General features: G+C 39.2%; 1 protein-coding gene across 2 annotated transcripts in view; it reads left to right on the top strand.

Moving 5' to 3' along the window:
• LOC127621481 (phosphoglucomutase-like protein 5) overlaps positions 1 to 26833 on the top strand; it is a 242965-nt gene that overhangs the window by 24235 nt on the left and 191897 nt on the right. The window contains exons 7-11 of one of the 2 annotated variants that reach the window (XR_007967860.1): positions 9855 to 9970; positions 13535 to 13670; positions 14613 to 14796; positions 17394 to 17531; positions 20584 to 22555. Coding sequence is in view for 1 of the 2 variants with exons in the window: in XM_052095110.1 (XP_051951070.1) it covers positions 9855 to 9970; positions 13535 to 13670; positions 14613 to 14796; positions 17394 to 17531; positions 20584 to 20673 (664 nt within the window). In the remaining variant the exon portion in view is untranslated. Of the gene's footprint in view, positions 1 to 9854; positions 9971 to 13534; positions 13671 to 14612; positions 14797 to 17393; positions 17532 to 20583; positions 23434 to 26833 lie in introns of those variants that run through there. The other variant, XM_052095110.1, reaches the window with a different exon arrangement.

Below are 26833 nucleotides of genomic sequence, written 5' to 3'. Positions count from 1 at the left end.
CCATAAAATGCAAGTAAATGGTCTCCAAAAATCACATAAAGACCATATAAAATTATTCCATAAGAGTCCAGTGGTTTAATCCAAATCTTCAGAAACTATATGATAGGTGTGGGTAAGAAACAGATCAATATTTAAGACCTTTTTTAACATACCATGAAGAGATTTAAAGTAAAAAATTAAAGTGAAACTGGAGATTTATTGTAAAAAATAAAAAGGACTTAAATATTGATCTATTTCTCAACCACACCTATCATATCACTTCTGAAGCCATGGATTTAACTACTGGACTCTATTATTATGAGCCCTTTTTGGGAGCTTAAAAGGTCTGATCACCATTCACTTGCATTGTAAGGATCAACAGAGCTGAGGTATTCTTCTAAAAATCTTCATCTGAACTCAGCAGAAGAAAGAAATTCATACATATCTGAGATGGCATGAGGGTGAGCAAATGATGAGAGAATTTAAATTTTTAGGTGAACTATCCCTTTAATGTAACAATTGCGGGTTGCCACTTTTTACAGTGCTGTAACGAATGCAGGAATGCAGACAGGAGGTGCGGATCCAATTGCAGGTTTTATTAATAACAAAGTGAAAACAGATAAACTGGGAACAAAAGAAAGATCCACGATGGGAATAAATGTCCAAGGGGTGAGGGTTTGGAACGGGGAAAACAGACAGACCAAAGGGGGTACAGGGACAGTCCAAGGAGGCACAAGGGGTAATCAGGCAGACCAGGGGGGCCTAGAGGGCAGACAGGCAGTCCACTAAGGCGCAAGGGGCCGACAGGTAGACCAGGGGGGCAGAGAGGGCAGGCAGGCAGTCTATGGGGGTGTGAGACGGGGCCAGGGTCAGGTGGCCTGGGGAGCCTCCACCGGGTAGGAACAGGTTTAGGAGGCCAGGGAGGTGGCCACAAGGCAAGGACTGGTTCAGGAGGTCTGGGAGGTGGCCACAGGACAAGGACAGGTTTAGGTGGCCTAGGAGGTGGCCGTGGGGCAAGGACTGGTTCAGGGGGCCTGGGAGGAGGAGTGGCCACTGGGGAGGCCGGTGGAGCCACGTGGGGCGGAGCCAAAGGGGACCTCTGAGGTGGAGCCAAGGGAGGCGCGAGAGGCGAAGCCGAGGGTGGTGATGGCTTGGAAGGCTCAGAAGGCGGAGCTGAGGGAGGCTCCGGAGGTGGAGCTGAAGGAGGCTCAGGTGGCGGAGCCGAGGTAGACGGCGCCGTAGGAGGCTCCAGGAGCGGGGACCTGGAAGGCTCTGGAGCCTCTGGGGGCAGAGCCGTAGGGGGCTCTGGAGGCGGAGCCGCAGGAGGCTCGGGAGGCAGAGCCGTAGGAGGCCCGGGAGGCAGAGCCGTGGGAGGTTCTGGAGGCGGAGCCGTAGGAGGCTTAAGAGGCCCTGGAGGTGGAGCCGCGGGAGGCTCGAGGAGATGAGCCGCAGGAGGCTGTGCTGAAGGAGGCTCGGAAGGCGGAGCCATGGGAGGTTCTGGAGGCGGAGCCGTAGGAGGCTTAAGAGGCTCTGGAGGTGGAGGGTAGGAGGCTCTGGAGGTAGAGCCGAGGGAGGCTCGAGGAGAAGAGCCGCAGGAGGCTGGGCTGAAGGAGGCTCGGGAGGCGGAGCCGTGGGAGGCTCGGGAGATGCTGTAGGCGGAGCCCTGGAAGATCTAGGAGACGGGGCTGAGGAAGGCGGAGCCGAGGAGGACTCAGGAGGCGGAGCCGTGGGAGGCTCTGGAGGCTGAGCCGAGGAAGGCTCAGGAGGCGGGGCCAAGGAAGGTGGCGCCGTAAGAGGTTTCAGAGGCGGAGCCCTAGAAGGCTCTGGGGTCTCTGGGAGCAGAGCCGTAGGAGGCTCGAGGGGCGGAGCCCTGGAAGGCTCGAGAGGCGGAGCCCTGGGTGGCTCGAGAGGCCTGGGGGGTGGAGCCCTGGTAGGCTCGAGATGCTTGAGGGGCGGAGCCCTGGAAGGCTCGAGAGGCTTGAGGGGCGGAGCCCTGGAAGGCTCGAGAGGAGCCCTGGAAGGCTCGAGAGGCGGAGCCCTGGAAGGCTTGAGGGGCGGAGCCCTGGAAAGCTCGGGAGGAAGAGCTCTGGAAAGCTCGGGAGGCTCGGAGGGCGGAGCTCTGGAAAGCTCGGGAGGCGGAGCTCTGGAAAGCTCGGGAGGCGGAGCTCTGGAAAGCTCAGGAGGAGGAGCCCTAGAAGACTCGAGAGACTTGAGAGACTTGGGTGGCAGAGCCCTGGAAGGCTCGAGAGGCTTGAGAGGCGGAGCCCTAGGAGGCTCTAGAGACTTGAGAGGCGGAGCCCTGGAAGGCTCGAGAGGCGCTGGCTCTAGTACGGGCACGACCACTGGCGCTGGCTCTTGGACGGTCCTGGCTACTGGCGCTGGCTCTTGGACGGTCACGGCCACTGGCGCTGGCTCTTGGACGTCACGGCCACTGGCGCTGGCTCTTGGACGTCACGGCCACTGGCGCTGGCTCTTGGACGGTCGAGGCTTCAGGCGCTGGCTCTTGGACGGTCGAGGCTTCAGGTGCTGGCTCTTGGACGGTCGAGGCTTCAGGCGCTGGCTCAGGGACGGTCGAGGCTACAGGCGCTGGCTCAGGGACGGTCGAGGCTACAGGCGCTGGCTCAGGGACATCTGAGGCTACAGGCACTGGCTCATTGACGTTTCAGGCTATCAGCACTGGCTCACTGACGTCTGAGGCTACAGGCACTGGCTCGGGAACGGTCATGGTATACGCCGGCTTGGGTTTGCTGGGCGCTGAAGGCAGAGCCACGGGGGGTTTAGGGCACGGGGCTGCGGCAGGCGGAGGCTGGTGAGCAGAGACTTTTCCCCTTCTCCTCTTCCTCTGGGCTGATGCGACTGGCGAAGCTGGAAGCTGTTCCTGGTCATCGTGGCCTCAGGCTCGCAGGCCGTGGCTGACAAGGGCTCAGGCTCAGGCTCGCTGACCGTGGCTGACGAGGGCTCTGGCTCGCAGACCGGGGCAGGCGTGGGCTCTGGCTCGCAGACCGGGGCAGGCGTGGGCTCTGGCTCGCAGACCGGGGCAGGCGTGGGCTCTGGCTCGCAGACCAGGGCAGGCGTGAACGGGGAGCCGCACAACAGCAAGATTAACTCCAGGAAGTCGCGGAGAGTCCAGCCGCGTGATGTCGGCGGCAGCCGCTCCTTCAGCCAGCCACTCAGGTTTTCCCTGAAGAAGACAACCAGGGAGGTGTCCGAGAAGTCCGCAACAGCCGCCAGTTTAAGGAAGTCGCGGACGTGGGCCTCAATAGGACGGTCCTCTTGCCTCAGGCAGAGCAGGTGGTATCTGGCGCGTAATACTACTGGATCCATGGTTGGTCAATCGTTCTGTAACGAATGCAGGAATGCAGACAGGAGGTGCGGATCCAATTGCAGGTTTTATTAATAACAAAGTGAAAACAGATAAACTGGGAACAAAAGAAAGATCCACGATGGGAAAAAGAAACTAAACACGAGATAACAAACAAGAGTGAACGGGCAGGGAACATCCACGACGGGCAGGGGAAACATACAAAACGGTCAGAACATTGACATTCAACGTGAGCAAACATTAACGATTGACCAAGACTGAACAAAGAACCAGGGTTTAAATACAGACAGGAACAAGCAAGGGAATGAGGGACACCTGGGGAACAATCAGGGAAGGAGAAAAAATCAGTGGAAAACCAATCAGAAAAAGAACTACAACGGACTACAAAAACCAAACAGGAAACAGGAACTAAACTAAATTTCAACATAAAAGCACAGAAGCAAAAGACAACAGAGAACATGACAGCATAAGAGAAACTACAAAAGGACTACAAAGACCAAAACAGGAACTAAACAAAACTTCACAATAACAGTACAAAAAACAAAAGACAACAGGGAACATAACAAGTGCATGGCAAATAAAAATGTATCCCTTTGTTCATGATCCTCTGCATCCTTTTTATGAAAATGTATCATGTATAACTAAACCATTTTCCTGAAGGGTGGATGTCACTGGGGTTTGAGTTGTTGGAGCAAGGCGTCTCTGCTGTAAACCTTTTTAGGCGACGAGCGAGCTGTAGATTGTGGCTGTGTTTATACGATGGGCCTCGCAGACGTGTGTGTTTGTTAAGTAGCAGAACTGAAGATAAATTTGCTGGAGCATGTGTGTGCTGTAGGTCTGGTTTGTGTATGCTCAGCTTCATGTTAATTGAGAGGTTCTGTGACTTTATATGTGCAAGTGTGTTTAGGGACATATTATGGAAAGAGGAAACATCTGCTTTGCTCTCTATACACGTGGGAAAGGAAAAAGAGTTTGTGCCATAAATGTGACTGTACACTGAAGATAAACTGCTGTAATATTAGCAAGACAATCCAGTCTATGTAGTCAACTGTAAACTGTTAAACCCATTGAACAAAAAACGTATCACTATGTGAATTTGGCGACAGTCGGTAGAAAGTCCGGCTGCTGAAAACTGTCTGTGCTTATCAAAATTCGAACCACTGCCCCTAGTGGCTGAAGCTGGAAGTGTTGTTGTCCAGTTTTCAGTTATAATGTCATTTAATTCATTTCATTTATGCATTTGGCAGACGCTTATTACAGGGACAATCCCCCCCGGAGCAACCTGGATTAAGTGGCTTGCTCAAAGACACAATGGTGGTGGCTGTGGGGATCGAACCAGTGACCTTCTAATGTCCACAATAAGCACCAAAAGCGAGTTTTATTTTTAGTTTTACATGATGTAATGGAGTCAACAGGAACGCATATATAATTAACCATTCGTCCTAACCCAAACCTACATTTAAAAAATTGCAATTTCTGAATCACTCTAACCATTGATAATGTAATCCTGGTTTCCATGGGAATAGAATCCATACCCAGATGAGCCAAAACATTATGACCACCTGCCTAATATTGGTTCTCCATGTGCTGCCAAAACACGTCCTAAAGATGCTCAATCAGATTGAGATCTGGGAACTTTGGAGGCCAGGGCAACACCTTGAACTCTTCATCATGTTCCTAAAACCATTCCTGAATAATGTACAGTGTGATAGGGCGCTGCCATCAGGAAATACCATTGCCAGGGGTGTATCTGGTCTGCAACTATGTGTAGGTAGGTGACATGTGCCAAAATGATGGGCACATGATTGGTCGGACCCAGGGTTTCCCAGCAGAACATTGCCCAGTTCATCACATTCCATCCACTTGCTTGTCGTCTTCCCACAGTGCATCCTGGTGCCATCACTTCCCCAGGTAAACATGTACACGGCCGTCCACTTGATGTTAAAGAAAATGTGACTCATCGACTAGGCGACCTTCTTCCACTGTTCCAACGTCCAGTTCTGATGCTCGTGTGCCCATTGTAAGCACTTTTGATGGTGGACAGGGGTTATCATGGGCACTCTGACTGGTCTGCAGTTAGGCAGCCCCGTACGCAGCAGTGTGTGATGCACTGTGTGTTCTGACACATTACACCTGTTACCATCATTAATATTTTTGTTGACTTGTGCCACAGTAGAACTTCTGTCAGTTTGGACCAGATGGAATAGCCTTCGTTTTCTCCTGCATTCATCATGTTGATTCTGAGAACTGATTGTTCGCTTACCACAGTGTTTCCCATCCACTAGTGTGCCACGAAAGATTGTCAGGTGTGCCGTGGGAAATTATCAGATTCCAAATAAATCAGGGCTCCGGACTGAGACAAATTTTTCAACCATTTTTCCTAACAGTGTGATAACCAAATTTTCTTTCAGTTGGACCGGTGCGACCAACTCAAGTGCTAGTGCGACCATTTGTCGCACTGTGTTAGAATTTAACACCGGTGCTACCACTCTTAAATATTAGTCTGGAGCCATGTAAATAAATAGATAAATACAAAATTATTTGCTGTGGCATTGCAAAAATTCATTTGCAAGAACAAATCTAAAAATAAGAAAATATGCTAATCATTACCCAATTAGCATACATGGTCACATGTGCATGTAAAATGGCTAGAAATACAATTTGTTTGCTTAGCGTAAAGTTGACAATTTACACAAGGTTTACTTCTATTTCTTCTGCTTCAAACTAACTTCTCTGTCTGCTTTTCACCGCAGTGTTTCACCGCTGTTCAAATGCAATTTGGATCGCATCATTCATATGTATAAATGTTTTCCATCTGAAAGGACTAAATATTAAATGAAAAAAATGACAATAAAATGCAAAGTAATTGAATGTATTGTATAGAATGTAACTGTATTCTAATGATCAATTATCAATGATTTAAATGGTAACTGTAGTGGAATACAGTTACTTATATTATGTATTTTAAATACGTATTCCCGTTACATATATTTAATTACTCCCCAACCCTGTACATAGTCAGACTGTAATTCTCTCAAAATAAACCCTAACAGGATAATCAGGAATTTATTTTGCGATTATGACCAATTGGCTATACATAATCATATAAATTAAATACGGAGCTACTTGCCAAATAAATAAGTACATGGACATGAACTATTGATTTTAGTTTAAATTGTTTTATTATGTGAGAAGAAAGAGACCATGAAGCTAGTGCAGTTTAGGAGATTGGTTGCAAAGGACAATGGTTTAGAGTTCATTATCCAAAAATATTTGATTGTATACTTTGACATTAAATATACATAAAGGGATAAATGTGGCTTGTTTGTTTCATTCTTAAAGCTAATATTCTATACTTCTGGTTGTTGAACTCTAGGCCTGTTAATTTTGGTCAACCAATTTTGGAGGAATGCTACTCTCTAGATTACAATTTATAGGGTAGTCATGTACTCAAACCGTTTGTTTATGTTGTAATTAAGCAATTTCAAGCTCTGCTGGTACTGAAAGTTAAAAAAAATTAAATCATTTGAGTAATGTAAATAGAAACCATTTTACTGCAAATTGTGTAGTGTACCAAATCTACAAGACGACCTGTAACTCTATCAGGCTTCCAGCTTCCAAAAGCAGAACTGTGAACAAACTAAACATTTCAGATGCTGGGTTAGGTGTAGTACTGTTTGTTTTGGCCACAAATAAGAGAATAAATCATTGAAAAAACTAAAGGGGTCAATTTTTTTGTCCCTGTGCCTGGCTTTCCATCCTACTCTGTGTCCCTTGAGTAAATAACACTTGTTTTCCCATATTTAGTAATTCCACCCCAGTAAACAGCTGCATCCCAGCTTTCCTCATCTGTCCCTTCATCTGATGGGATCTCAGTAACTCATTACCCATAACGCCAAATTGCAGTCTCTGAAAATAGTTGTGTGTATATAGCCAAGCATCCAAGATCAACAAACAGAGGACACTTGCAATTGCTTTTTCACTTGTTTCCGAAATCCTTTTCATTTTGACACTAATATCTTTCAATTTCATAGCCACAAATGTACACAATTCTTTACAAAGGTATAGTTAACCCAAAAATGAAAATTCTTGCATAATTTACTCACCCTCAAGTTGTTACTTATGACTTTTTTTTATACTTAATGATTTAATTAATGACTACATTTACATGGAAACCAGAAAGCGGCTTATTGCAAGAAAGCGCCTTACACATGTGGCTCGGCCAGTAAGCAGCTTACTCCACAGCAATGCAATTTCTCGGTACGCTTGTGTAAATAACAAACATAGTATCCTAGGATGACTTCGCTGTTTTATTCTCCATTGCTTTGATTTATTTGCAGATATTCCAGAGTTGTTTTCTTTCTAATTTCTATCACAACCTGCAGTGGAATTGCTCTGCAATAGTGGGTTTTCTCTCTTACATAAAACTCAGGGATTCTCCCAATGTAAGAGCGCATATATGCAAACGTGAAGGGCCGTCGATTTTTTACATTGGTGTGTATTAATGGGTATAGTATAGTGCATGTGCTTTTCCTACTGTACTGTGATTTTCTGTTTCAAACAGACACATTTAGTTGCTCTGCATTAAACTGTACTAACCGACCAAAGGGATCTGAGGGATCTTTACAGTTTTTGTGGTAAGTTATATTTGTGCTTTCGAACCTAATCAGTAAGTTAATGTTATTAGCTAGCTAGCTAAGACAACAAGCAGTCTAACGTTAGCTATGTGGAAAAAAGCAAGTGACCGGTAGCTAGCAGGTACTAATTATTTGTTATGTTAGAAAATAATATGGTAAAAATCAGAATTATGTCTAAAGATACTGCGGCTCCACCCCACGATCACTACTGTGCAGACTTTGTCTCCAAATGACATCATCAGCACAAGATAGCAGTGCCCGTTTATGGAATATTTTGGCTTAATTTTTGTACAGTGGGAGGAAGTGGAGATGTGATCTTTATATACAGTTTATGGTTCATGCGCATGCACACTCTTCCAAAACCTATAACAATGCCGCTTACATGACCACATAAACTGCGTTTCCGGGAGAAACCTGGGTGTGTTAAACCGCTTTCTCTTAATCAGTTTAACGGCATTCTTATTTGCATGACGTTTCAGAAAGCAGTGTACTGCAAAAACCCTGTAATAAAATGTTTTATCTTAAGTGCATATAAACGTGGTCAGTGCTTTGGTTCGTATTATCAATACAGTGGCAGTGAATAGTGGTTCACTTTAAAGCTTTAAAAGCACCCAAAAGTAAAAGTAGTCCATGTGACTTTTGCGTCATATTCCAAGTCTTATGAAGTCATATGACAGGTTTTGGTGTAAAACATCCTGAAGCGATTGTTCAGTGAAAATCTTGACATCCATTTTAATTTCTTGAGTGCATGAGAGAAGCTCTTTCACAGTGGTTCACTTATTCACACGAGAACTTGTGTTGTTTTTAGCACTAAAATAAATCTCCCTTGTTGTTCCGCATAAGAGAGAAAGTCACAGGTTTGGAACAACTTGAGGTTGAGTAATTTATGACAGAATTTAAATTTTTGGCCTAACTATACATTAAATTGTACATGGAGAGTAGCATGTTACACTGCATTATCTTTCCAAATGTATTTAATATCAACTAGCCATATATTTTTCTTTGACATTGACAGTAAAATGAAATTGACCAGGTGTAGACTACAAACAGAAGATTAAAGTGCTCTTTGCTTCTCCTGCAACATGGCTGCATCTCAAAGCAAATGTCAGCCAACATGTCAGCACGTTTGGTTCTACATTTCGCCTTATAAAGACATTCAGTTGGAAGACGAAATATGTAGTTTAATTAATGTATCAGTCCAAAGGACAAATACTAGATGTACTGCCAAATGATTTATAGAAAACAGAAGGATAATTTTCTGAGCTCAAAGCAGATTAAATTATCATTATAACCAGATCCACCTTATTTCTTTGTATTCTGTCATTTATTGTAGCATTGCATTCAGAGATCAACATGGATTAGGTATTTCTGTTTTCCCCTAGAAAGTAACAGTGTGGTTGTCCTCCCTCTTTTTCACCTCTCCTTTCATCAATAGCAAAAAAGTTCCAAAAAGTACCATGATATTACCATGTTTTTGGACGTGGAACATGGTAGTACCATGCTATTCTTTAAAGTACCTCTGAGTACCATTTAAATATTATGGTATATGAATATGGTAATCACTCAAAATCATGGCATATAATAAAGTACCACGGTATTACCATCTTATACTGTACATCCCTGTACAATGTTACTGCCACAGTACCGTTTTGTAAATTCTGTGGTTTTATTCAGTATTTTATTGTAAAGCCAGTTTTATTTGAAAAAGGATTGATCAGGTCAGATCAGGTAGACAAAGCTCCTACTGGAGGTTTTCACTTTATACACTCTATAAATACCGCACTGCTATGCAGCTTGTTACACAATTCTATTGGTAATGATATCTTATGATATTGCAAGGCTTTCTTTCAGATTTAATCTTGTGCAAATTAAAGTGGAATTAAATTGGAGTGTTCACACTTCCTGTTTGTTTTCAGGGTTGCTAAGGCAATGAAGGTAGCACTTTACGAAACTCCCAGTGGCTGGAGATTCTTTGGCAACCTGATGGACTCTGGGAGGTGTTCATTTTGTGGAGAGGAGAGCTTTGGAACAGGTTGGTGCCATCAGAGTCCTAGCACTTCTACTCAAGCTTTTGAGAGTTAAAAAAAACATTATTATACTCTTTGTATCAAGAAAGACAGATACATTTTAAATGAATTTAATTTTTAGAGCATCAAATCTGAGTTGACAATGATTCCATGCAGTCTTGCATTACCGGTGATATTTGATTTGTCAGAATATTGACTGCTGCACAATTATTAGTTCAGTTATTAGTACACTAGAAGGTCTCGCTACCATGCAGTACTCAAATTAGGTTTAGTAGTTGTAGGGATAGTGGGACGTGATGTGAATGCAACATCAAATAAAGTCCACTATATTGTCAGGAACTCTCTCCAAAGTCTCGGAGGTTGCTCATGTGATGCACTCTTAGAAGTTCTAGAGTGAAAGTTATGCAAAAATGTCTGATGGGAAATGCCGCTTGTCAGTAATTCAGTAGAATGGGGTTGTTTTCAGGGTACATGAACTTTCGGAAGCAGTGTATCGATTTCATGTGTGATCATATTGGTTCAGCATGGTGCAGCGTGATGTTCTTTTTAAATTGAGCCATATAACTATTTTGCCCATAAACAATAAAACATTTTTATATTGGCTTATAACCGTGTTTGGATGATTATGTGTTATGCGGTAGGACTGAGCATGCTTCAGCATTGAGATCAGCTGTCTGAATGTATTCTCTGTCTCTCTGTCTCTTCATGATTGCATGAAATGAACCAGATCAAAGAACAAAGTCAAAGAGAAGTTGAGCATGTACAGTGCATCCGGAAAGTATTCACAGCGCTTCACTTTTTCCACATTTTGTTATATTACAGCATTATTCCAAAATTTATTAAATTAATTATTTTCCTCAAAATTCTACAAACAATACCCCATAATGACAATGTGAAAGAAGTTTGTTTGAAATCTTTGCAAATTTAAAAAAAATAAAAAACGCAAAAAATCACATGCACATAAGTATTCACAGCCTTTGCCATGACACTCAAAATTGAGCTCAGGTGCATCCTGTTTCCACTGATCATCCTTGAGATGTTTCTACAACTTGATTGGAGTCCACCTGTGGTAAATTCAGTTGATTGGACATGATTTGGAGAGGAACACACCTATCTATATAAGTTCCCACAGTTAACAGTGCATGTCAGAGCACAAACCAAGCCATGAAGTCCAAGGAATTGTCTGTAGACCTCCGAGACAGGATTGTATTGAGACACAGATCCGAGGAAGGGTACAGAAAACTTTCTGCAGCATTGAAGGTCCCAATGAGCACAGTTGCCTCCATCATCCGTAAATGGAAGAAGTTTGGAACCATCAGGAATCTTCCTAGAGCTGGCTGCCCGGCCAAACTGAGCGATCGGGGGAGATGGGCCTTAGTCAGGGAGGTGGCCAAGAACCCAATGGTCACTCTGACAAAGCTCCAGCATTTATCTCTGGAGAGAGGAGAAACTTCCAGAAGAACAACCATCTCTGCAGTACTCCATCAATCAGGCCTGTATGGTAGAGTGGCCAGACGGAAGCCAATCCTCAGTAAAAGGCACACGACAGCCCGCCTGGAGTTTGCCAAAAGGCACCCGAAGGACTCTCAGACCATGAGAAACAAAATTGTCTGGTCTGATGAAACAAAGATTGATCTCTTTGGCCTGAATGGCAAGCGTCAAGTCTGGAGGAAACCAGGCACCGCTCATCACCTGGCCAATACCATCCCTACAGTGAAGCATGGTGGTGGCAGCATCATGCTGTGGGGATGTTTTTCAGCAGCAGGAACTGGGAGACTAGTCAGGATCAAGGGAAAGATGAATGCAGCAATGTATAGAGACATCCTTGATGAAATCCTGCTCCAGAGCACTCTGGACCTCAGACTGGGGCGAAGGTTCTTCTTCCAACAGGACAACAACCCTAAGCACACAGCTAAGATAACAAAGGAGTGGCTACGGGACAACTCTGTGAATGTCCTTGAGTGGCCCAGCCAGAGCCCAGACTTGAACCTGATTGAACATCTCAGGAGAGATCTGAAAATGGCTGTGAACCGACACTCCCCATCCAACCTGATGGAGCTTGAGAGGTCCTGCAAAGAAGAATGGGAGAAACTGCCCAAAAATAGGTGTGCCAAGCTTGTAGCATCATACACAATAAGACTTGAGGCTGTAATTGGTGCCAAAGGAGCTTCAACAAAGTATTGAGCAAAGGCTGTGAATACTTCTGTACATGTCGTTTTTTATTTTTTATAAATTTGCAAATATTTCAAACAAACTTCTTTTACGTTGTCATTATGGGGTATTTTTTATAGAATTTTGAGGAAAATAATGAATTTAATACAACATAACAAAATGTGGGAAACGTTTTTACTGTCGACGTTGTTGATAACGTTGACTAATAGTTTCAACCCTATTACCAGCAGGTCAATGTTGCACTAATGTTTCTGCTACAAGTGTTGTTCTGTGTATTCTAGGGCTGTCAACAGGACTCAGAAACTAAATTCAAATTTTGACCTAAAATATTGTCAGAATTTTAATTGACGTTGTTTCCTTAGTCCACAAATGGATGCAATTAATACATAAAAACCATACAGCACATGTTATACTATTGTGTTAGCCTGACTAAGCCATTTGATTAATCTGAGAAATGCTGATTAGAGAGCAAGATGCAACAGCCTAAATGAGTTCTTCATACCAAACACTTTTGCAAACATCCAAATTACCATTTGTTTTTCTATGTAAACATTCACTGCATTTGGTTGTTTATTGAGCATCTCTTGCAAGAGTGCTGTGTTTTTTTTAGATGTTGTGTCAGGTTAAATGAACTTCAACCATTCTGTTAAATTGTATTTGTTGAGCTGCATCATTTTTAACATAATGAATGCAATCGGTCTCAAGTCATCGTCAGTGCTTAGCTCACATCCAGAAATGTTATGTACAGTTTTAGCATTCGAACGTAAAATTTTATGTTAAAATGTACAAAAATTTGAATTCAAATTTGAAAGCCTTACAGTGTTCTAGAAACATAGTTCCTTTTTCGTAGATTATCTCATGCCGAGTCGAAAAAGCAGTGCCACATACCAAGAAATCAGATTTTTTCATTATTTTTTTATTTCCCCTTATTAAATTCTATATTTGATTAGTTCTACTTAAGACTTGATTACAGAGGATTCTATTCACAATTAAATTGACTTGTATTAGATTTGCATTGTTGTGCTTGGCCATATAATTGCTGCATACAGCTATATTACATTTTTGTTTAGTAATATTTTTAAGTAATATTTTTAAGTATTTCTTTTACTTACACATTTCATATTTTCATAGGAAGATATTTCATAGGAAATGTAACAGAGACTGCAAAAAAAGGCTCCCTTGTATCTAAACAGTGTTGCGACTATTTTGAGAAAATAGTTCTCACCTAAAAACTTTAGTCTAAATTGAGATTTCAATTTGTCATTTTTTTTTTTTTTTTTTTTTTTTTGTGTGACTCGAATCTGAGATTTCGATTTTAGTTTCGATCTCTGTTTAAGGCAAACTCTCTCTCTCTATCTCTCTCTCTCTCTCATCATCTCTCTATCTATCTCTCTCAGGCTCGGACCACATTCGAGATAAAGATGGCCTGTGGTCAGTACTGATATGGTTGTCCATCATGGCTGTTCGTAAGCAGGGGGTGGAAGAAATAGTAAGAGATCACTGGGCCAAAATGGGACGCAACTACTTCTGCAGGTGAGTGCACCCCCTTCAACCTAAAATAAAGCCTTAGTGCCTGCCAAACAACAATTTCTTCCCAATCCACATTTGAAGCATCCTTTAATGCACAGTGTCCTATGTATACATACACACAGTCTCAATAGTTTTACCCTGCCTAATCTTTATATGGAAATAATGTGTTTATGTGTGAAAATAATGAATTGTCCTGATTTGTTGAAAATCTATGAAAAATAAAACATCAAAATATACAAAAATATATTTTATTTTATTGTTTTCTAATTGTCTTGAAAATATGTTTAAAATCTGACACTAACTGGGCATTTTGTACATCCATTTTTGTTAGATATAAGTACTATATAAGTTCTCTAAAGACCTGAATATTGAAAAGTGTTTGGGAAAATAATCATGTATTTAAGGGTTAATGAATGAAACACGTGTTAATGAGATGGCCAGACTGAGGCAGGTTATATATTTGATTTGCTGTTCGGGAGCTGTTTAGTTTCAGTTGGAAAGGGGAAAAAACAAACATATTTAGAGGAATTTTAATTTAAAAAACTTTGAAATTTAAATTTCAACAAATCATAAATATGAGATCAGTCATGTCAACACCAAAAACATGAGTTATTGTTTTAATCAACTGGCAGCCCCAAAAAGTAGAAATAATCTGCCTTTCTATATATAAACCTGTGCATGAAGGTGCGCTGAATTCTGTAACTGGAAACGATTGATCCTCACTATGTAGAACACAGAAGCAGTTGTGCAAGTAGTCCATTCCATACATGTTTCCCACATTAACCATATTTAGCTGTACTTGTAGACTTCCTGTGAATTTCCATATCCTGAAAGCTATTCAGATTGTCAAGTAAACAGAGGTTTTATAATGACATTTTTAAGGTTTTCCTTCTAATGATGTGATGCACTGTATTGCTTTTGTATGTATTTGTTTGTACCTCACAGGTTTGATTATGAAGGTGTGGATGGCAGGGCGGCACATTACCTCATGAAAGATTTGGAGGCTGTTATCACTGATAAAGCCTTCACCAGTCAGAAGTTTGCAGTGGGCAATAATATCTACAGTGTGGAGAAGGCCGATAATTTTGAATACATCGACCCAGTGGATGGCAGTGTTTCTAGGAAACAGGTTAGTTCCATAGTTCGATAGAGTACGCAGATACTGTATGAGATCTTTTCCAATCTTTAACATATTCTTATCTATATTAACTAAATACTCATGCAGCTTAAGCCTATATCAGACACAGTGCATTATAATATCTCCTATTATGGTAATAAGTTTCAAACCGTAACCGCTTTCAAGCTTTAAACTGTATGTAGAAAAGAATAATGGATCACTGCAACATGTGTGCTCAATTACTTTTAATTGAACCATTGTAAATTGTTGTGATTTTCAGAAGAAACTAAATGTTTGCATTGGTCTCATCTGAGATAATGGGGAAATATAGAGATTTTGCAGCTTAGGCCTTCGTATAAAGTGCTGCCATGGTTTTGTTGAGCATTAAGGTTTAATGTTCTGCAGTTCCCTTTCCTAAGATGATCCCTGCCGAACATATGGACCACCCAGTGGGCATCCGTTAAAGTGGAATTCTATGTTTGGGCATCTACATTTACAGTTATCAGCCTGAAAGTCTATACACATTCATTCATCTCAGTTATATCTTTCTCAATCTAATAATGTCTGCTATACAAATAGCCTTTATCATTCTCTCTAAATAACAGTAATTTATCTCTCAACAATTAACACTTCTAATCTGCCCTCATCATTTAGTGTGATATCACACTGTGACAGAGCGACATCAGGTCATGGCAACATCAGGTCTCTCCACAGCTGACTGTGTTATATTACAAAAGACATTCCACACAGCACCGGATTGTGTCAGCTGTCCTGGTGCTCCACTCTGCCTGTCTGTAGTGGGGCACTGAAGAGACACTCAGCTGTCGGAGTCGATGACATACACACACACATTCATGTTTCCCTAGCTATCTAAATGAGGACATACCATAGTCTTCTGCTGTTTTTATATAAAGCTTATTATAACAAATGAAAAATTGGTCTATGGTGTCAATGATGATTGCGGCCCTCCCAGAAAGAAATCTGATATATGGCTATATATGAACATAAATATAATTTTACATTTCATATATGTGGGCATACATGTACATATTTCCATTTCCATACATGGGATATGTAGGAATTGATAGTAATACAGTTTGTGTGTAGATTTGCTAAAATATACTCTCTCTCTAAATATGAAAATGGACATTTGTATTTTATATTTTGAAATATGTGATATGAATGCATATGTACAAGTATTTGAAATGTTTTGATATCAGTGAAATCTATCAAATGTGTTTTGCATGTACTGTAGTATATCACAATTCTGAATGGGCTGCTAAAGACTAACGTAAACACAAATCCTAACCTTACTCCTTAAAGATTGTAAAGAACAGTTTACATTTTTAGAATATTTTTTATTTATTATTTATTTATAAATATATTTTTTACCTTTGATGTCTAACTTTTGAACTCTGTTGCTGACTCTGTTTATGTAACTTTTCTTTCAGTCCTTAAAGTGATAGTACACCCAAAAATGAAAATTCTCTGATCTTTTACTCACTCTCATGTCATCCCAGATGTGAATGGCATTCTTTCTTCTGCAGAACACAAACATATTGCTTCTGATGATAAGGTTTAAACCACTGGAGTCGTATGGATTACTATTATGTTGTCTTTATGTGCTTTTGGAGCTTCAACATTTTGGTACCAATCACTTGCATTGTGAGGACCTAAAGAGCAGAAATATTCTTCTAAAAATCTTTGTTTGTGTTCAGCAGAAGAAAGTAAGTCATACACATCTGGGATGGTATGAGGGTAAATGAGAGAAATTAAATTTGAGTAAACAGACTTTAACTGTTGAACAATTTTTGACTGTGTTTGTGTTAGCACCTGGTCTTTGCTGACACCTTGTGGAGATTATAATGAACTACAAATGTTGCTGTGTGTGAAATCTAGGTAAAAAGCCATGGCATTTCAAATGAGCTGTAGGGGAAAGCAAAATCTCCTATCCGCTTTTTTGATGTTGGCCCAGTTTTACGTGTTGCTCACATTTTGTGAAAATGTATTATTGTGGTATGGCTTAATTGTTAATTTCCTGAGCTGATATGGTTGTAGGTTCAAACAAGTTTCTGCATGGAATTGTTGCCATGTGGCCTTAAGCAAGACACTTGACCTCAGGTTAATCCGTGGGAACTGAATGCACGTGGTTAATAGTAACAGGAGTAGTTGGATGAAAAAGAAGCTCCAATAGATGCTTCATCTGGCCTGAGTTTGCTTTTTTCCCTTTTCTTTTTTTTTTGTGCAATAGTATTGTATGTTGTTTGCAGTATAATAATATGCACAATAGCACATATAGGCAAGTAATATTAACAAATAAAAAAAAAACAGTAATATAAAATAAAGTAGCAATTAACAAATTATCAAAAAGAAAGATGAAGTGTGTCATTTTTTGGATGTTAAAATACTTTCTCCTATCCCAGTTCAATGTGCATAGTCAACTATAGTATAAACCATTTGTAGGTTGATAAAGTGTATAATTGTAGCTGTAAGTGTATTGTTATTTGTTTTGGATAACAGCATCTGCTAAATTACAGAATATAAGTTATTTAACTGGTATTATTATTGCTAACATTAACTGCATTTCTATGTGTGCTCTTGTCCTGCAGGGCCTAAGAATAATTTTCACTGACTCTTCCCGAATAATATTACGGCTCAGTGGTTCTTGTGCTGGAGCTGGGGCCACCATCCGCATCTATGCTGAGAGCTACGAGAGAGACCCCGAGAGACACAGCAGAGAGACTCAGGTACAGCCTTCTCTCAGTTCTCCTCTCTTGGAACAAATACCATAAGAGCTAGAGGGGGAAAATTTTACCTATTTTATGTGGTTTTTCCAACAACAAAACATTGACTGGCAAGGTCCCAGGGTGAATGCACTGCCCGTGTGCTTTGCGGGAATATCTGCTGAGTTACAGTTTAGCTATTTAATGACAACAAAACCTTACATATATCACCAATTGTTGTGGTTACTATCTTAATTTGTGAGTATAAAAGATAACACATATGTTGTCATATTTATTTATCAGTAATCGATAAGTATGTAGCTTTATTGCGACTGTAGCTTCATAAAAAAACCTGTTATTGATGTCTTTTGCCACATAGCACACTATCACCTATTGATAACGTGCTTTTATTGATGCTTAGCTTGTATACAAGTGCTACGACATTGCATCTTACTTTGTTGAAGGTGGAAGCATGCATTTATTAATTTATTATTTGTAATTATTCATCTCTATTCCTGGTTTGTAACCAGCTTCTGGATTTTATCCCGCCACTCTCAAACAAAGGTGTCAAGGCCATGTCATTACGTAAAATCTTTCATTCACATTAATACCATTTGCCATTCATTCATTCATTCATTCATTCATTCATTCATTCAGAAGTTTTAAACATCTGTTCAACACTCTAGAATTTAAGATATGTGGAGATTGATGCAGATGAATTGTGTCAGACTTCACAAATCTTTTAAAACAATCAATTCCTTCAGCTATCTGATTTTGAGCTAGCTATTTTCCAAAGGTTTAATGTGATCACCAATACTTAACCATAGTCCAATCTCATGATTTTGGCAGCCAGCTTGGCACGCAATGGCAATAATAGAAAAAATAGGTAATCCATACCTTTACCTGATTAAAACCATTAAACCTTTGACATCATACTATGTGTCATAATAGGTTCAATTTGGTAGGGCATCCGAGTAGGATTTCACCTAGGGCCCCCATATTCTGAGAAACGGCCCTGCCTGCAATTGTTTCCCTAAGGAGGTAATTCATTCAATCTGATCTAACACTTAAAATGGCGGCTGTGGCTCAGGTGGTCGAGTGGGTCGGCCACTAATCGCAGGGTTGGCGCTTTAATTCCCGGCCCACATGACTCCACATGCCGAAGTGTCCTTGGGCAAGATATTGAACCCCAAGTTGCTCCCAATAGCAGGCTAGCACCTTGCATGGCAGCTCTGCCATCATTGGTGTGTGAGTGTGTGTGTGAATGGCTGAATGCGACACAGTGTAAAGCGCTTTGGTAGCCGCAGGTTAAAAAAGGTGCTATATAAGTGCAGACCATTTACCATTTAAAATAGGTTTTGTAATGTATTCAGGTTGGTTCAATCATCTTAAATCATATTTTTGACTATTTTAGATGCTACCACAAAAAGCTTTTTGCATTTACATATGCAAAAAGCTTTTTTTGCATAACATTTGTTTTTCTGTGTATTTTTGGCCTTTTACAAATCTTTAAATACATTTTGAAAAGTACAGGCTGTGGATAAACTAACTGTCAGCCATAATTCCTAAATGAACATTAGAGGCTATATTTTTCGTTAGTGCGCAAAGTGCAGCTCTGTGCACTACGACTGTTCCCAACGTCTTATCCAATTTTTACGAGAACGCTAATTTTCGTGATAGCGGAACAGTTTTCTGTAGCATTTTTACAGTCTTTTACCAGTATAATTACAGACAATTTTTACAGTTTAGAATTAAATTGCACTTGACCCATCCCATAAGTGCTTTGCTCGTGCAGTTTCGCTAAACCCACTTGCACCTAGATTTAGTTCATGCTTGCACGTAAATACCAAAACTTCCTGCCGTGTATGACTTAAAGCATAGCACTGCACTTAGCGTTGGGCTCTTAAAATAGCGCTGTAAAAAGGGCACACTGTAAAAAATTGCCAGGATTTTACAAGATTTAACAGTAAGTTCTTATAATAAAACACTCTTTTCAATATTTTACTGTAAAATAAATGCAGGCTAGAACATTTTCTGTCACAACACAACAACATTGTTTCGTTTGAAGTCACCATTATGGCATTAATTGTTGCCTTTGGACATTCTCTTATTTTTAACAATTTCTCCCAGTTGGTGCAATTGTGTTTAAGAACAATATTTATTGTACTGAGAAAATAGTAAATTTAATGGTTGAAAATATGTCGGCTCATGATGTATAAACTACAACATATGATGCATTTGAAAGTATAGAAATAGAATAATTTTAAATGAACAATGAGGAAGAGATGTTTTGCAAAGTTAGTCTATAAGATGGTTGGTTTTATCACTCATTAACTTTTTATCATGAGTTATCAATCAGGCACACAAGATATCAACACTCAGCATACAAATCTCAAGGATGGTGACAATTAACGAACACTAGATAAAAACACAGATGATCATTGTGATTCTACAACACAGCACTGTTACATTACAGTAATTTATTGGTCCTGTTAACTGTGAAGTCAGTACACAGTTGCCATTTAATTTAATTTAATTTAATTTGTAAATATATACTGTGAAAGTCATGCAACTATTAGCCAGGAATTTACTGTAAACTCACACTAAAAATTTTATTTAATATGAGGTAAATGTACGTGCAAATTATGTTACATCAACAAAAGTAATTTTTATGGGTTAAATTAAGTTAATATCTTAATGTTAATTCATTGATGTATTGATTCAGGTCATTGTTAAGTTAATCTTAACTAAAGATCACAGTACCATAGTGAGTATGTTCCACAGATCTGTTCACTTGAACTAATGTTATCAATATCAAATATCCAATTGATTGTGATAAGTGTTCGTCTCAGTTCTGATTTGCAGTGTCCACAATATTTTTCTTACGATAATGTTTTTTTTGAAAGAACAATTAAATGGCAGATAAAAATAATCTGAAAATCTTACTCTTGTTGGGAATCTCCAGTTTAATTCTATGGGACGTTCTGTAAAGATTGTCTGTGTGAGCAACAGGAACTAAGGGGGGACAAGCTTAGCAATTGAAGGATTCTTCACTTTTTTTCTCTGATCATTTCAGGTTGTGCTGGGCCCTCTCATTGCCATTGCTCTAAAGATCTCGAACATCCATGAACGAACTGGATGCAAAGGCCCCAATGTCATCACCTGAGACCAACCCAGCACTGCACACCAGGGGCCAAAATCACGAGACTTTGTCTCCTCGCTTTCCTGTTTCTGCAACACCACAAAGAATGTGCCAGCTGTTTGTTTTGCTGCTGTTTTTCCATATGTTTTTCCTCCATCTGTACAAGGGCCCCTGTTAAGCTGTCACTTATTTTGCACATTTATACACTCATGTAAACCACAAAAAATTCAAATTGGAGAAAAGATTTTTCTCTACGCTAACACAAAAAGCGCCTGTATGACATGGAGGTTATATATAGCTCACCTAGTATTTTCAATATGCTGATTTGAATCAGCTGGGGTCTAAATCCAAAGTATGGTGAATTTGGTGTAACTGAGTGCTTTTGTTTACAATGTAGCTGAGCTGTTACAAAGAAATTTATTCAAGACAATCGATTAAATGAGGGAGCAATGCTGTTCAGTAGAAAAGCAAAAAAGAATCTATGTGATTCTACTGCTAGAGGTTATATCCAACAGTGAGCCACAACACTTAAAGAATAATTATAAAAGTTGTCTTGGTTTTGTTGCTACAGATGTTACATCCTGCTTTTAATCTGTTAACACTGGGTGTGATTTGCAATTTTCTGACCACTTTCTGAAATGTGAAGTCTTGAACCATCCTCAAAATGAACCTGTGACATGATTCGAAATGAGTACAAGGTTTTTTGTTTTTATTTTTTCCCTTTTGTGTCCTATCTGGCATGTTGCCATGTATATCTGAGTACCTCTGACACTTTCACAGAAGAATGCTTGAAAATTAAAATTAAGAATAACATACTTCAAAGTTTAATTTGCCCAATGAAACCCTTTTAACTCAAAATTTTAACTTAATAATTTCTAGTAATGATTCTTTAATACAGTGTTTGCTCTAAATTTAAAATCTTGCATGATCAGCTGTCTGCGTATAAGATGGATTGGTAAAACTTTACAATAAGGGTCCATTTGTTTACATTAGTTAACAACGTTAGTTAACATGAACTAACAATGAACAATACTTTTACAGCATTAATGAATCATGTTTACAGTTTATGCACTATGAACAAACAATGAAAAGTTTTGTTTTTATTAACTAACATTAATAAATACTGTAAACGTATATTCATTTATATTTATAGGTTTATTGTTACTTCATGATACCTAATGAATTAACTAATGTTAACAAATGGAATCTTATTGTTAATTGTTACCGATGGATTATGTGCATTCCATTGTGTGATGAGAGCTTTGTTTTGACTCTTTAGTGTTTGAAGTACATTACTATTATTATTACTATCATCATCATTATTATTATATAACAATTGTGTCTATTGTATTACATAAATGCATTCAGTATTTATGCAAGAGTTTAATGTATTGCAAATAAACTGGCAGGCAAAAGTTTGGAATAATGTACAGATTTTGCTGTTTCAGAAGGAAATTGGAACTTTAATTCACTAAAGTGGCATTCAACAGATCACAAAGTATAGTCAGGGCATTACTGATGTAAAAAAAACAGCACCATCACTATTTGAAAAAAGTAATTTTTTATAAAATCTAGACAGGCCCCATTTCCAGCAGCCATCACTCCAACACCTTATCCTTGAGTAATCATGATACATTGCTAATTTGGTATTAGAAAATCACTTGCCATTATATCAAACACAGTTGAAAGCTATTTGGTTCATTAAATGAAGCTTAACATTGTCTTTGGGCTTGTTTTTGAGTTGCCACAGAATGCAATAGACTGGCATGTCTTAAGGTCAATATTAGGTCAAAAATAGCACAAAAGAAACAGCTTTCTCTAGAAACTCGTCAGTCAATCATTGTATTGAGGAATGAAGGCTATGCAATGCTTGAAATTGCCAAAACGTTTAAGATTTCATTCAAAGGTGTACACAACAGTCTTCAAAAGACAAAGGACTACTGGCTCTAATAAGGACAGAAAGAGATGCGGAAGACCAGATGTGCAACTAAACAAGAGGATAAGTACATCAGAGTTTCTAGTTTAAGAAATAGATGCCTCACATGTCCTCTGCTGACAGCTTCATTGAATTCTGCCCGCTCAACACCAGTTGCATGTAATACAGTAAAGAGAAGACTCAGGGCTACAGGCCTTATGGGACGATTTGCAAAGAAAAATCCACTTTACAAACAGAAAAACAAAAGGTTGTGGGCAAAGAAACACAGACAATGGACAGCAGATAATTGGAAAAGAGTGTTATGGATCTTAACCCCATTGAGCTTTTGTGGGATCAGCAAGACTGTAAGGAGCGTGAGAAGCACCAGAGTATCTGGACAAACTGACAGCTAGAATGCCAAGGATCTGCAAAGCTGTCATTGCTGCACATGGAGGATTTTTTGATGAGAACACTTTGAAGTAATTTTCAAATCGTAATAGTCATTTTTCACGTTATTAATGTCCTGACTATATATTGTGATCAGTTGAATGACACTTTGGTGAATAAAAGTACCAATTTCTTTCCATAAGAGCAAAATCTGTATATTATTCCAAACTTTTGGCCACCAGTGTGCAGTGTTTGAGTGCATTTGACAGATTCTTTTATTTTATTTTGCAGATCCTTAAAATTGAAGGTTTGCCCTCTAAAACCCTTCTGATCGGCACAATCGCCCTGTACAGATTTTAAGGAATCAAAGGTGAAATAAAATTTCACCAACTACTTCGGCAAAAGAAAGAATGAAAATTAAACAAATTTCCTTAGCTGTGATTAATTTTGTATCCTAAATCGTGCAAATAAACTTGATCTTTTGTGTGTCCTGGCTTGTTTTTATTCTCATTTGGGGTCAGAGACCCACATTTGTTATTGCTGACTACTTATTTTAGAAGAAAGAATTCAGTCAGTATAAATCATACCAAGGTAGCAACCATTTATTAGATAAAATATAATGATTACGCTGGCTTTTGCAAAACATAAAACTCTGATCATTATTAAAGCCATAAATTAATCTTAAGATATTTAAATATATATTTATACAAACACTATGATAACAATGGCTTTATCTGCTTGCTAGTAACACATGATGCGGAATCGGGGAAATAAATCTCATGAATTGCTTCTCATGGTGTAATTGCTTTCTTTATCATAAGTGCCAACATATCAATAGACACCATAAATGGCATTCAATTCTGTAGCATATTTATTGGAGTCATTTTTATGGACAATATTTTCTGGTTTAAACACTTTATTGTTGTAAATTACTTTTCATATTAGCAAGTAACAATATCAAAGTTGTATTTATATCATATATAATAAGTCATACAAAACAGTATTATAAATGCATGGGTTCAATCTTTACATTCATTATATAGATGACATAATATTTTAGACATAAACTGCAAAATATACAGGATCTGTTTCTGCAGCATTAGTAAATTCATCAGGTTCATCATGGTAATCAGAATAGTTTTTGATTACTGAAGAGATTACTTTGCCATTTCTTGTAATTTGTTTCATTTAATATTTAATCTATTCACTTGGAAAACATATATCCATAGCAATTATGTAATCTGAGGAGCTTTTGGACAGCGATGAAACACTTTCTTATGATTTATTTCATTCATACGAGCACTTTCACACTGTTGAGTGAAAAGTTGTATATGAGGTAATTGAGGAAATTTCCCTTGGGAGCTTAATATAGTAGCTCCATTATGTTTCTACATCTTACCCCCAAAAAACAGTTAGAAACGCTTTGATAGATGAAACACATATCCAATGAATTCACGATTACATGCCTTGACTACGTTTTTATGCAGTTAGGGTATTTTTACAAGAACTGCTAACCAATGTAGCCTTTAACATTTTATAGAAAGCTACAAATAATATAGGCTATGTTCTGCCTCATTCTATGAATGGAATCCACATACAATCAGAAAAGTGTGTCTTTGTGTACACTCTATGTGGTTTTGAAGTTTGGAGAAGCAAAAATATTTGACCTTGTGTAAATTGCCATGTGAATATTTAGCTTTATGCTTAGCTAAAATGCGATTTCTTGCCTTAACATGAATCTTTCACCATGTGCAATTATATTGTATAATGAATTCTATGAAGAAAATTCACTTTAGAGCATTACTTTTTCTCTAGTATGACTTTTAATATTAGGGTAAATACGTACTGCAAAAATGGTATTCCTAATGAAAATGTCAACATTGTTTTCCAGTAAAAATAAATAAAAATCCTTAAAACAAGATACATTTACTTGATTATCAAAACTGCATAATATATTTAAGCTTTTTGTTACAGAATGTATTTTTAAAGTGAAGTGTATTTTCTTACATATAGTATTTTACAGCATGTAGTCCGCAATCTGCAGCAGAATACTTTTTAAATGTAACCCTCCCAACCCTGCAAGCTCATGTCACAATTTCTTCTCATTCATTCAACTTATGCAAGAACATGGGCGGAGGCAGGAGTTTTTCACAGGGGTGGCCGGGCAGGGTCCAGCGATCAGTCTGTGATGGCACATTATCGGAGGGGGTGGGGGGTTGGGGGGTGGTTGTTGTTGGTGTGCAAGACTAAATTGTGTCAAGACAAAAAATTACAGCAATTGTGAGTGGGGTGGCCAATGGAGTGGCCAGGCTTCGGTCCACCCCTGACCACCCCCCTGTGCTTAAACCTTTAAAAGATTCTCTGTTGAACTAGTTTTTGACATTGCTATCTATCCTCAATCCTGTTGACAATCTTAGATCCCAGTGGGGCAATAATATCCACATTCTGTGTCTTGCAGCCCTACAGCATCCCTCCTAACACATCAACATCACAGTAAAACTGACTTCAATTTCACTCCTTTACAGCAGTTACTGGTCTAAGGTGACAATGACAATCAAGCGTGAACTGCATCATTCCTTGACAAACTTTCTCATTCATTGCTCAAGCTAAACCTCTGATGTCTACTACTGCTGGCCACCTCACACTGGTCTCTGCTTTCTCTCAGAACAAAGACATTTTAAACCCCCTAAGATATAGGGACGGATGGTTGGACAGCTCATGTCTTATCTGTAACATATGTCTTCTTGTCCACACCCATACTGTCATATTTCTCCTCTCATACTAATCCAGAGACAACTGACAATGGCTCAGGTGGACTCTGAAGAACTGCTTGCTGGTAGGTTGGAGGCTCTTCATGGCTAAAGTCCACACTCACTGTGTCAGAGCTGCTCTGTGTGTAGAGTGGTGGTGCTGCACCCAACTGGACCTCACATGCATGTGAAGTTTCAATGTGAGCATCACTTGTGCGCTGGGATTCCTCATAAGAGGGAGGGTAGAAGTCTGGCCTGAGAGGGGAAAACATTTATTTGAATGCATTAAGAAAATCTTTAGAATTTACTCAACTTATGTTTAGCGGTGTTTTATTACTTTTTCCTGTACTTCTCACATAATAAAATTAATGTTGAGGGTCGTATAATGACAGAAGGCTAGTTTTGCATTATTCATTTTATCTTAGTGCATAATATAGCAGTTTGCAAATATTCTCTTCTCTGCTGATTGCTGGCATGCCCCTAGAATCATATCAAAAGTATTTCCTGCAAATCTGGTCCTCAAATAAATAATCCTGTTTCTGTGTATGGGTAATTGATACATAGCGTATTCATGATTTGTTTTTTCATGTAATATTATAAATTTAGGTTATATGTAGACAGTGTATATTTTAAGTGACTGTTCACCATTCCATTTTGAATATTTTATTCACTATTTCTTTCACAATTTTAAGACTTTTTTGCATTTGTTCATTCTAAATGTTCCTGCAATTAATGAATTAAAAACACAAAAGTAGGCTACATATTCCATGGCATGCACTCTCAATCTGAGGTCATAAAAACTGCATGCATAATAATTGTGAAAGAAATAGCAAAATACATTGTAAATCATATAAATCACCTATCCTAATGTATTTCATGTCAACTACCCATTTTTAGAGGCTTCAAAACTATAGTTTCATGCTACGTTTTAGATTCAAACTATGTAAATGCAAATCAGTCCTACCTGTCCACAGTAGAAACATGGACCCTTGTGTCTTGGATCCTTCTCAGTTCTGCATACATTTTGCACTTCATTCCCCGACAAACAGACCAGAAGATTCCAGTTAAAAGGGAAAGTAAACCCAAGGCAATGAGGAAATAGGCAAAGAAGACCCTCAAAGTGTAAAGGGAA

The sequence above is a fragment of the Xyrauchen texanus genome, chromosome 27 (assembly GCF_025860055.1).
Source record: "Xyrauchen texanus isolate HMW12.3.18 chromosome 27, RBS_HiC_50CHRs, whole genome shotgun sequence".
NCBI classification, from domain to species: Eukaryota; Metazoa; Chordata; class Actinopteri; order Cypriniformes; family Catostomidae; genus Xyrauchen; species Xyrauchen texanus.
The sequence above is the reverse complement of the archived record's forward strand: the minus strand, read 5'-3'. Positions and strand labels throughout refer to the sequence as shown.